Here is a 12318-nt window from a genome sequence, read left to right as displayed (position 1 = left end):
AGACCATCCTGGCCAACGTGGTGACACCCTGTCTCTATTAAAAATACAAAAATTAGCTGGGTGTGGTGGTGGACGCCTATAATCCCAGCTACTCAGGAGGCTGAGGCAGGAGAATCGCTTGAACCCAGGAGCTGGAGGTTGCAGTGAGCTGAGATTATGCCACTGCACTCCAGCCTGGCAACAGAGCAAGACTCTGTCTCAAAAATAATTAAATAATAATAATAATTTTATTGTTTTTGTTTTTGGAGATAGGGTCCTGCTCTGTAGCCCACACTAGAGTGCAGTGGTGTGATCACGGCTCAGTGCAGCCTTGAATTCCTAGGCTCGAGTGACCCTCCCACCTCAGCCTCTTGAATAACTGAGACTACAGGCATGCACCACCATGCTCAGCTAATTTTTATCTGTTTTTTTTTTTTGAGGCAAATTCTCACTCTGTAGCCCAGGCTGGAGTGCAGTGGTGCAATCTCGGCTCACGGCAACCTCCCTGTCCCAGGTTCAAGTGATTCTCCTGCCTCAGCCTTCCGAGTAGCTGGGATTACAGGAGTGCACCACTGCACCTAATTTTTTTGTATTTTAGTAGAGATGGGGTTTCACCATGTTGGCCAGGCTGGTCTTGAACTCTTGACCTCAGGTAATCCGCCCACCTCAGCCTCCCAGAGTGCTAGGATTACAGGCGTGAGCCACCGCGCCTGGCCTATTTTTTATTTTTGAGACAGTCTCACTCTGTCACCCAGGATAGAGTGCAGCGGCGTGATCTCAGCTCACTGCAACCTCCGCCTTCTGGGTTCAAGCAATTCTCCTGCCTCAGCCTCCTGAGTAGCTGGGATTACAGGGGCACGCCACCATACCTAGCTAAGTTTTGTATTTTTAGTAGAGATGGGGTTTCACCCTGTTGACCAGGCTGATCTTGAACTTCTGGTCTCAAGTAATCTGCCTGCCTCAGCCTCCCAAAGTGCTGGGATTACAGGCATGAGCCACCATGGCTGGCTTGATTTTTTAAATTTTTTATAGAGACGGGGTCTCGCCATGTTGTCTAGGCTAGTTTTGAACTCCTGGCCTCAAGTGATCCTCGCGCCTTGCCCTCCCAAAGTGCAGGGATTACAGGCGCGAGCCACCATACCCGGCCTTGTTTAACCTTTCGACAGTTAAGTCAGGAACAAGTTCAACAAACACATTTCTCTAAAACAGGAGAAAAGGGTTTTTTCTCCCAGAATACCTGAACTCTCTCTCTTTTCCAAAGGATGGGCTATACACAGGATGCTGAAACTCTCTTCTTTTTCATTGTAGAAAGTTTCTTCAAAGAGAACGGGCACTGAGAGAAGACAGGCAAAACCAGCTCCTAATTTAATCCTGTTCCCTTGTATAAAGACATCCTGCAAACAAGAAAGCCATCACTGAACCAGCAGTCGGGGCAACCATGTCCCACTCTCAGCCTGGCCCCCAACGCAGCACGTAACCAGACCCTATGGCCTTCACCCCAGTGTGGGTTTGCTGCGGCACAAATGCTCTCCTGTTTTGTTCGTTTTGATACTAAAATGTTTCCTCTTTGTTGGCCTAGTAACTGTGGCTGCAAGATACCCGAATTAATTTTATTTTTATTTTTATTTATTTATTTATTTATTTTTTTGAGATGAGTCTCGCTCTGTCGCCCAGCCTGGAGTGCAGTGGCCGGATCTCAGCTCACTGCAAGCTCCGCCTCCCGGGTTCACGCCATTCTCCTGCCTCAGCCTCCGGAGTAGCTGGGACTACAGACGCCCGCCACCTCGCCCGGCTAGTTTTTTGTATTTTTTAGTAGAGACGGGGTTTCACCAGGTTAGCCAGGACGGTGTCGATCTCCTGACCTTGTGATCCGCCCGTCTCGGCCTCCCAAAGTGCTGGGATTAGAGGCTTGAGCCACCGCGCCCGGCCTATTTTTATTTTTTTACTTTTGAGACAGAGTCTCACTCCGTCACCCAGGCTGGAGTGCAGCGGTGCAATCTCGGCTCACTGTAACCTCCGTCTCCCAGGGTCAAGCAATTCTCCTGCCTCAGCCTCCTGAGTACCTGGCATCACAGGCACCCACCACCACACCCAGCTAATTTTTATATTTTTAGTAGAGACGTGGTTTTGCCATGTTGGCCAGGCTGGTCTCAAACTCCCGGCCTCAGGTGATCCACCCATCTTGGCCTCCCGCAGTGCTGGGATTACAGGCGTGAGCCACTGCGCCCGGCCCACACAGTGCATTTGTTCATCTTTTTAGTTTCCTTCATTTGAACAGTGCTTCGGTCTTTCTTCGCCTTTCAGGACATTGACATCTTTGTTGGGTATTGCAGACCGTCCCTCATGTGTTTGGGAGGATTTGTCTGATGTTTCTTAACAATTAGATTCCTGACAATTAGAGAGTTTTACAGTCAGATGTTTCTGATAGGAATGCCCTGAAAGGGGTGTTTTACCTCCCTCTGTGTATCCTGTTGTAACGCACATGATGTCAGCTGTTGGAAGGCACCTGATAGCTTTTTTCACTGTTGATGTTAACCATGGGGGCATGTGTTGTGTTTTTTTTGTTTTTTTGTGGTTTTTTTTGCTTTTAAAGCAGAAGCAGGTAGATTCTGAGAGAGGGAGACTTTATTCCCATTCAGGAATGGCCCTATTTTTCCCGGCATCCCCGTGGTCAGGGAAGCCCAGCCACACTGTCCTCACTGGGGCGGGAGCTGCGTTCAGACACGGCAGCTGAGGCTCGTGGTGCTGCGACGGGGAGAGGAAGCACGGGGTTGTCAGTGCACCTGCTCTCTGCCCTGTGGCTCACAAGACACACTGCTTGCTATTTTCCTGCCACAGATCTCCTCATCCCAGCTGTCAGTCAGCTTAGTTGATTTGTTCTCTTTTGGACACCCAGATCTACAAAGAGGACAGGAGTCGGGCTTTGCACGGCTGGTCTGTCCCCAGCACCCGGCCGTGACCACAGTGAGCCGTGCAGGGAGTAGCAGGTGGGATTCAGCCCTGGCCACACTGCAGCACCAGATTACTTCCATCTCTTAGATAGGGAGAGCTTTCTTTCTTTTTCTTTTCACAAAGAACACAGGATTTCTTCTACTCGAGAAATAGCTCAATGTTTTTTCTGCTGCAACATTTAAAAAGGATCCAGGCCGGGTGCAGTGGCTCATGCCTGTAATCCAAGCACTTTGGGAGACCAAGGTGGGTGGATCATTTGAGGTCAGGAGCTGAGACTGAGCTACTGCACTCCAGCCTGGGTGACAGAGTGAGACTCTGTCTCCAAAAAAAAAAAATGCACTGTGTGATTCCAGAGCTAAGAAGAAAAAAAATGCTAAATTATCTGAGTTCGATCACTGCATTGTGGTTACATAAGAGAATGCCTGTTCTTGGGAAATACACTGAACTGTCTTGGGCTAAAGGGCACAGTGCCTGCAACTTAGTCTCAAAAGATTCAGGCTGGGAGCAGGGGCACACGCCTGTAATCCCAGCACTTTGGGAGGCTGAGGCGGGCACATCATGAGGTCGAGACATCAAGACCATCCTGGAAACACCGTGAAACCCCGTCTCTACTAAAAACACAAAAATTAGCTGGGCATGGTGGCGCATGCCTGTAGTCCCAGCTACTCAGGAGACCGAGGCAGGAGAATCGTTTGAACCCGGGAGGTAGAGGTTGGGTGCACTGAGTCGAGATCACACCACTGCACTCCAGCCTGGTGACAGAGCGAGATTCTGTTTGAAAAAAAAAAAAGATTCAAAATAATAATGTGTCGAGAGAGATAAAACAACCAATGTGTGGTGGCCGGGCGCGGTGGCTCAAGCCTGTAATCCCAGCACTTTGGGAGGCCAAGACGGGCGGATCACGAGGTCAGGAGATCGAGACCATCCTGGCTAACACGGTGAAACCCCATCTCTACTAAAAATACAAAAAAACTAGCCGGGTGAGGTGGCGGGCGCCTGTAGTCCCAGCTACTTGGGAGGCTGAGGCAGGAGAATGGCGTGAACTCAGGAGGCGGAGCTTGCAGTGAGCCGAGATGGCACCACTGCACTCCAGCCTGGGCGACAGAGCAAAACTCCGTCTCAAAAAAAAAAAAAAACAACCAATGTGGCAAGAACGTTAACAGCTTGGGGGGAAGCATGTTTAAGAGTTTTTTTGACTTTACTAAAACATTTGAAATTATTTCAAAACAAAAGATTGTTTTTTGGGCGTTTTTTTTTTTTTTTCCCCCAGACAGGGTCTCGCTCTGTTGCCCAGGCTACAGGGGGGTAGCACAATCATGGCTTACTGCAAGCTCAAACTCCTGGGCTTAAGCAATTCTCCCACCTCTGCCTCCCAAGTAGCTGGGACTATAAGCACGCACCATCACATCTGGCTAATTTTTTTATTTTTATTTTTGGCAGAGATGAGGTCTCGCTGTGTTATCCAGGCTGGTCTCAAACTCCTGGCCTCAAGTGATTCTCCTGCCTCGGCCTCCCAAAGTGCTAGGATTACAGGCATGAGCCACCATGCCCAGCCGAAACAAAAAGCTTTTAAAAACTACAATAGTCATCCCTGATGTCCTATTTGGGGCCAAGAAACTGACAAGCTTTTCATGGTACTGGGATAAAGCAACTTCCTCTGGCTCGGACATCAGCAAGGAGGAGGTATTCCAGTGACACATGGCAGACACCCCATCACGGGCTCAGGGAGAGACACTCGGCACCTCCCGGCCTTCAAGGCAGCAGCTGGGGTCCTGCTCACTGTCACCACCTCCCTTTCCTCCACCACAAAGGCAGGGTCCCTCTAGCCCCCCACGGGGCTGCAGCGTGTGTCAAATGCCACCATTGCCAGTAGCCGTGAAAGGCTGAGAACGGGACTCTCTTCCCTCCCCTCTGGTCCCAAACATGGAGTAGGTGACCCTGGCCCACCCACCAAGAAATGAATACCTTTCCATTTAAGGTCTGAAAATGTTCTTCCACAGGTATCAAAATGTAGGACTCAAACTGACAAGTAGACTGGATGCTGCTCGACAGGCTTCCTTTGCAGGGTACTAAGACCTAGAAAAAACAATTCGGGGGAACATTAGACAGACGTGCCATTTACCACCTCAGCAGAACAGGGTGTGCCCAAAGGCGCTCCAGCTGGACACACAGTGGGACCTGCTGGCAGAGAGAACGCCCGAGGTCCCTTGCCAACACGGCCACAGTGGCTGCCAGCTGAGTTGATCTGCTGCTGCTGCTGCTGCTGTTGTTGCTGCTGTTGTGATGGAATCAGGCAGAGGAGCAGAACAGTACAAATCCTTCTCCACCTTCAGAGGTAGAGGCTGACGGCTCCTTCCCACACTTGCTGGGTCCTCCCCCAAGCTAGGGGCCCCAGGCTTCCTGTCTATTCTCAGCAGTGCAGTTACAAGGACCCAGGGCCTCAGGGACAAGTGCAGATGAAGACAGGAGCACTTGCAAAGTACAGAAAAGGGAAGACGAAAAATCACACTTTCTCCTACCATTCAAAAAAGAAACACGGCCAGGCGCGGTGGCTCATGCCTATAATCGTAGCACTTTGAGAGGCCAAGGCAGGTCGATCACTTGAGGTCAGGAGTTCTAGACCAGTCTGGCCAACATGGCAAAACCCTGGCTCTACTAAAAATACAAAAATTAGCCAGGCGCGGTGGCACACGCCTGTAATGCCAGCACTTTGGGCGGCTGAGGCAGGCGGATCACTTGAGGTCAGGAGTTTGAGACCAGCCCGGGCCATATGGTAAAACCCTGTCTCTACTAAAGAAACAAAAAACAAACACAAAAACGGAACAAAAAAATTAGCTGGGCATGGTGGTGCACGCCTATAGTCCCAGCTGCTTGGGAGGTTCAGGTGGGAGGATCACCTAGGCCTGGGAGGCAGAGGTTGCAGTGAGCTGAGATCACGCCACTTCACTTCAGCCTGGGTGAGAGAGCTGTCTCCAAAAAAAAAAGCATAAAGAAAAGAGTAGAAGGAAACCATCATCCATGGGGAGCCCACCTTGGCCTCCCAAAGTGCTGGGATGACAGTCAGGAGCCACTGTGCCTGGTCCATTGTATTATTCTTTCTACCTTTATCTGTTTGAAATTAAACATAATAATCTGAAATTTTAATAAAAAATTAAAATAAAGCGAGGCCCTTAGATGTTAGGCTAGAAGAAACGACCTCAAGGCTTCCAAGTGGCCTCACCACTGCAGTTGGCAGAAAAGAAAGAAGATCCTAGAGGCCAAAGTGGGCCACAGGCAATGGGATCTAAAGAACCAGTCCTCGGGTGTTTAATGCTTGAAGTCAAAGATGGCCCCCTCCAGCTGCACATGAAGGGCTCACACCATCCCATTCAAGGAAGTGCCGTGGCTAGAGGGCCTTCATCTGGTCTCCGGGAAGCAGGAACTTCAAAGGGGCCTCACAGAACTCTGTCCCACTGTGCCCACATGCTGCCTGCTTGTTCGCATCACCTTCTCCGCCTCCCCCACTTGCATAACGCACGCCTGGCCCCATTCACGGCATCCCCACTGCCAAGCACGCTACAGGACACGAGGCAGGTGCCCAGTGCATGTTTGCTGGGTAAATCGGGGGCCCTCAGGACCAACCCTTCCCCCATCCAGTTTTCTGGCAGACACAAAACGGAGCTCTAGTTCCTCCTATGCCAAGAAAGAGAGAGGCTCCTGCTGCCCAGAGCATTTCATAGCAAGCAGAAGCCAACGCTGGGCTCTCAGGCTCCACCCACCCCCACAGCAATCCTGCTGAGACTGGGAAGGAGTCAGGCCCGGAGGAGGGGGTGGGCAGCTAGGCCAACGGCCTCCAGGCTATCCCTTAGGGGGCTTCAGACTACTTCTGGAGTAGCTGTGGAGATTTTAGAGCCGGCAAAGACTTTTCAGAGTTACCGGCATAGACAAAGTTCAGAGTTACCGTGAAGACCAGAAGGTGGGGACCGAGAAATGTCAAGGCTTAACCAAAAAATGGTTTATTCTAGCCCCTTTATAAAGAATTTTTAAAATAACAGTAATTAAAGAAAGGCCAGGTGCGGTGGCTCACGCCTGTAATCCCAACACTTAGGGAGGCGGAGGCAGGTGGATCACCTGAGGTCAGGAGTTTGAGACCAGTCTGGCCAACATGGCGAAACCCCATCTCTACAACTAAAAATACAGAAATTAGCCAGGCGTGGTGGCGACAAAAATTAGCCAGGCGTGGTGGCGGCCGCTTGTAATCCCAGTTACTCAGGAGGCTGAGGCAGGAGAATCGCTTGAACCCGGGAGGCGGAGGTTGCAGTGAGCCAAGATCGCACCATTGCACTGCAGCCTGGGCTACAAGAGCGAAACTCCATCCCGGGGGCAGCGTGGGCAGAGAAAGAAAGTCCTGCAAGAGCTGCATTTTATGGGGAAAAACCAAAGGAGACAGGCGCCGTGGTGCATGCCTGTAATCACAGCACTTTGGGAGGCCGAGGCGGGTGGATCACTTGAGTCCAGGAGTTCGAGACCAGCCTGGGCGACAGGGCAAAACCCCGTCTCCACAAAAAATACAAAAATTACCCAGGCATGGTGGTGCACGCCTGTAGTCCCAGCTAAGGAGGCTAAGACAGGAGGATCGCTTGAGCCCAGGAGGCGGAGGTTGCAGTGAGCCGAGATCACGCCACTACACTCCAGCGCGGGTGACAGAGCAAGACCCCATTTCAAAAGAAAGAAAGAAGGAAAGAAAAGTCAAATAAAAAGCAAGAATCTGCCTGAGTGGCGCCTACTCCAGGGCGCCCTCCTGCCTCCTCCTCAGGCCGAATTAAGCACTCCACAACTGCCCACACTGCCTTTCATCCTGACACTCATTCCTCTGGCCTGCAAATGACCTGTTTCTGGAATTCCCTGAAGGCATGCCAAGTTCCCTACTGATCGTGTAACCCTGAAACCTGGCACGGTGCCTGGCGTGGAGTGGATGGCCACGGCTTGTTGGCAGCGTCTATACTAAATAAATCCTGAGAACTGGAGCAGGGGTCTCAGCGCCCTTAGCTTGGATGAAAGTCAGTTCCTGGGGCTTAGAAGACATGCCGCTGGGTTCCCAGACTAGGCCCCCGGAGCCTGCTTACCCCGTTAAATCAGACACCTCAATAAAAGGACCAAGTTTAATCTCCTTTGAAATTTTTGTTTTACTTATAGGCAAAGGGGCCGGTCCCCTGGTGCACCTGGGAAACCTGGAGGACTTCCAACCCTGCGCTGCAGCCCCAGGGACGCAGACCTGCCCAGCCTGCTCTGAGGACGCTGCAGGTGTGTAATTAGCCGGATAGCTGTAAGCACAGCGGTGACTTTTAGAAGCAGTAGGGGTGTCACGGGCCTCTGAGATTGAAATTTGAAATCTGGGTGAGCACAGGAGAAGGCACTTCCACTGTCCAATCAGATAGCAGAGGAGGGCAGGAAGGAGACACCTGCCTGGATGCGGGGGGGCGTCCCCACAAAAGGAGCACCTGGGAAGGAAGGTGGCTCGAGGTGTGGCCGGGTAGCAGTGGGGAGGGAAGGAGCAGTCAAGCTGCGCGCTCAGCTGCCCCACACACACTGCTGCAGGGCCACACGGAGAAGAGGCGGCCCAGCAGCGTGGATGCAGGGAGAAGCATGGCGCAGTTCACTCTGCAGGAGACACGGTTTTCTTTTGTTTTGTTTTGTTTTTGTTTGTTTGTTTTTGTTTTTCGAGGCAGAGTCTCCTTCTGTTGCCCAGGCTGGAGTGCAGTGGTGTGATCTTAGCTCACTGCAACCTCTGCCTCCCAGGTTCATGCGATCCTCCTGCCTTAGCCTCCTGAGTAGCTGGGATTACAAGTGCCTACCACCATGCCTGGCTAATTTTTTGTATTTTTAGCAGAGACCAGGTTTCACTGTGTTGGCCAGACTGGTCTCGAACTCCTGACCTCATGATCCACCCGCCTCAGCCTCCCAAAGTGCTGGGATTACAGGCGTGAGCTACCATGCCCGGTCAAGACACATGTTTTTAAGCGGTGATTTCACATTTTTTGCAGTCTAATAAAAGACTCTGATCTCCAAGGCAGACTCAAGGGCAGTCAAACTTGGTACAAGGTCATGACCAGCCTGGGCAACATAGTGAGACCCTATCTCTACCAAAATATTAAAAATGAAATAAAGTTGGTACGATGCCCAAACTTCATGGAAAGATATTTGGCATTCAACTGCTGAGGCCACAGAGATCCCTTAGAGGTGACAAAAAGGATGGCATCTATGTTGCTCAGGCTGGAGTGCAGTGGCTATTGAGAGGTGCAGTCCCACTACTGATCAGCACGGGAGGTTTTTTTTTTGTTTTTTTTTTCTTTTTGGAGATAGAGTCTTGCTCTGTCGCCTGGGCTGGAGTGCAGTGGTGCAATCTCGGCTCACTGCAACCTCTGCCTCCAGGGTTCAATGGATTCTATGCCTCAGCCATCCAAGCAGCTGGGATTAACAGTGCGCACCACCACACCTAGCTAATTTTTGTATTTTTAGTAGATATGGGTTTTCACCATGTTGGCCAGGCTGGTCGTGAACTCCTGACCTCAAATGATCCGCCTGCCTCGGCCTCCCAAAGTGCTGGGATTACAGGCATGAGCCACTGCATTGGCCTAACTTTTGTAATTTTTGTAGAGACAGGGGTCTCAATTTCTTGCCCAGGCTGGCCTTGAACTCCTGACCTCAGGCAATCCTCCTGCCTTGGCCTCCCAAAGTGCTGGGATTATAGGTGTGAGCCACCATGCCTGGCCAACTAAGTGCTTTTCAGCTACAAGTCATGGGATTCCACTCAAGCTCACTTTAACAAACGAGGGATTTTGAATGAACTTTTCTACCTTGTCGCCTTCCTTTCGGGGACACCAGAGAATGGAGATTCTTCTTAGGCTGTACCATCCAGGGTTCCCCCACAGAACCCCAGACCCTCGCTCCAGCTCCTCCTGAGATCCAGGGCATCCACAGGAACTGCTGGGGTCCACAGGGGGCAGCAGTGAACCTCTGATCTTCCTCAGCCTTGTTTGGTGTATTTGTATCAGTGAGGTTGCCCGTCATGTTGGCACAGGCCTATAGTCCCAGCTACTCAGGAGGCTGAGGCAGGAGGATTGCTGGAGCCCAGGAGCTCTGGGATGTCGTGAGCTATGCTGATTGCATCTCCATACTAAGTTTGGCATCAGTATGGTGACCTCCCAGGAGTGGGGGACCACCATGTTGCCCAAGGAGGGGTGAACACCGCCAGGTTGGAAATGGAGCACGTCAAAAGTCCTGTGTTGTGCCGGGCACAGTGGCTGTGGTCAAGACAAGCCTGGTCAACATAGTGAAACCCCATCTCTGCTAAAAATACAAACATCAGCCAGGCATGGTGGTGGGTGCCTGTAATCCCAACTACTTGGTAGGCTGAGGTAGAAGAATCGCTTGAACCCGGGAGGCGGAGGTTGCAGCAAGCCGAGATAGAGCCACTACACTCCAGCCTGGGCAACACAGTGAGACTCTGTCTCCAAAAAAAAAAAAAAAATTGCAAAAATTAGCCAGGCATAGTGGAGTGTGACTGTTGTCCCAGCTACTCAAGGCTGAGGTGGGAGGATTGCCTGAGCCTGGGAGGTTGAGGTTGCAGTAAGCCCTGACTGTGCCACTGCACTCCAGCCTGGGCAACAGAGTGAGACCCTGTCTCAAAAAAAAGAAAGAAAGAAAAGAAAAGAAAGAAAAAGAAAAGCTTGGAGTGGCAGCCACCGGGCTCAGTAACGCCATGCTGAGCAAGATAGAGCTTCCCTAAAGAGCTTCCACAGAAATAACTATGCCACAGCGTGACACTTCTAAAAAGCTAAAGATATATATGAATATATGCACTTGTCTAGACAGTAGTTTAAATATCATACAACGAAGCTAGGAAGGGAGGAAATATTCCTGCAGTATAGCCAGGCGTTCCCTGATCCATGCCTGCCCTGCGTCCTGTACATTTCCTCTGCAACACTCACCACCATCGTAATTAGTATGCACTTGCTCAGTAAATGATCATCTCTCACACTAGAATTTAAGCTCCATGAGGGTAAAGATGATAATCTACGGCCAGGCATGGCAGCTCACGCCTGTAATCCCAGCACTTTGGGAGGCCGAGGCAGGAGGACCATTTGAGGCCAGGAGTTCAAGAATAGCCCGGGCAACATAGTGAGACCCCATCTCTACAAAAAATAAAAACCAGCCAGGCATGGTGGCACAAGCTTGTAGTCCCAGCTACTTGGGAGGCTGAGGCAGAAGGACTGCTTGATTCTAGAGGTCTGAGGCTGCAGTGAGCCATGTTCACATCACTGTACTCTAGCCCAGCCTGGGGGACAGAGCAAGACCTTATCTCAAAAAAAAAAGGTAGTGATGTGTTTCTGCTTCTTGGTGAATCCCCACCATCAAGCAAAGTGTCTTGCATACAGTAGCTTTTAAAAATTGCTGTGGAATGAACTGATGACAATGAATGATGACAATGAATGCCTTTGGTGAATTTTATGAGATTTTTATTTGGAAAGAGCTATATTCTCTAATTTTTTAAATAATGAACTTTTTGGCTTCTAAAATCTAAAGTAAGAAGATTGTGGTGAAGAAATATGAATCACAAAACTAATCATAAAAACTGGAAAAGATGTCAAGAAACCTAGCTTCTCTTTGGGAGACGGAGGCGGGTGGATCACTTGAGGCCAGGAGTTCGAGACCAGCCAGGACAACATAGTGAAACCAAATCCCTACTAAAAATACAAAACTTAGGCCGGCTGTGGTGGCTCACGCCTGTAATCCCAGTATGTTGGGAGGCCAAGGCAGGTGGATCATGAGGTCAAGAGATCGAGACCACCTTGGCCAATATGGTGAAACCCCGTCTCCACTAAAAATACAAAAATTAGTTGGGCGTGGTGGCGCACGCCTGTAGTCCCAGCTACTCAGGAGGCTGAGGCAGGAAAATTGCTTGAACCCGGGAGGCGGACATTGGAGTGATCCGAGATTGCGCCACTGCAATGTAGCCTAGGTGACAGAGCAAGACTCTGTTTCAAAAAAAAAATTAGCCGGGCATGGTGGCTTGTGCCTGTAATCCCAGCTACTCAGGAGGCTGAGACAAATCGCTTGAACCCGGGAGGCAGAGATTGCAGAGAGTCAGAGTCGAGATCGTGCCACTGCACTCTAGCCTGAGCAACAGGCTCAAAAAAAAAAAAAAAAGAAACCCGGTTTCTGATGGCAGAGCTTGGCCTGGGCAAAATGAATGTCAATTCCGGCCCAGGCATGGTGGCTCATGCCTGTAATCCCAGCACTTTGGGAAGCCGAGGTGGGAGGATCATCTGAGGTTAGGAGTTCGAGACCAGCCTGGCCAACACGGGTGAAACCCCATCTCTACTAAAAACACAAAAATTAGCCAGG

At 50.6% G+C, this 12318-nt stretch overlaps 1 protein-coding gene across 2 annotated transcripts in view; it reads right to left on the bottom strand.

Annotated features, from left to right (window-relative positions):
- ANKRD27 (ankyrin repeat domain 27) overlaps positions 1 to 12318 on the bottom strand; it is an 82517-nt gene that overhangs the window by 50699 nt on the left and 19500 nt on the right. For both annotated transcript variants that reach the window (XM_025368673.1, XM_025368672.1), the window contains exons 3-4: positions 4897 to 5007; positions 1217 to 1373 (exon numbers count right to left, since the gene is read on the bottom strand). In XM_025368673.1, coding sequence (XP_025224458.1) covers positions 1217 to 1373; positions 4897 to 5007 — 268 coding nt within the window. The remainder of the gene's footprint in view (positions 1 to 1216; positions 1374 to 4896; positions 5008 to 12318) is intronic.

Source organism: Theropithecus gelada, chromosome 19, assembly GCF_003255815.1.
Source record: "Theropithecus gelada isolate Dixy chromosome 19, Tgel_1.0, whole genome shotgun sequence".
Lineage (NCBI taxonomy): Eukaryota > Metazoa > Chordata > Mammalia > Primates > Cercopithecidae > Theropithecus > Theropithecus gelada.
This window is presented reverse-complemented; position numbering and strand designations above follow the sequence as displayed.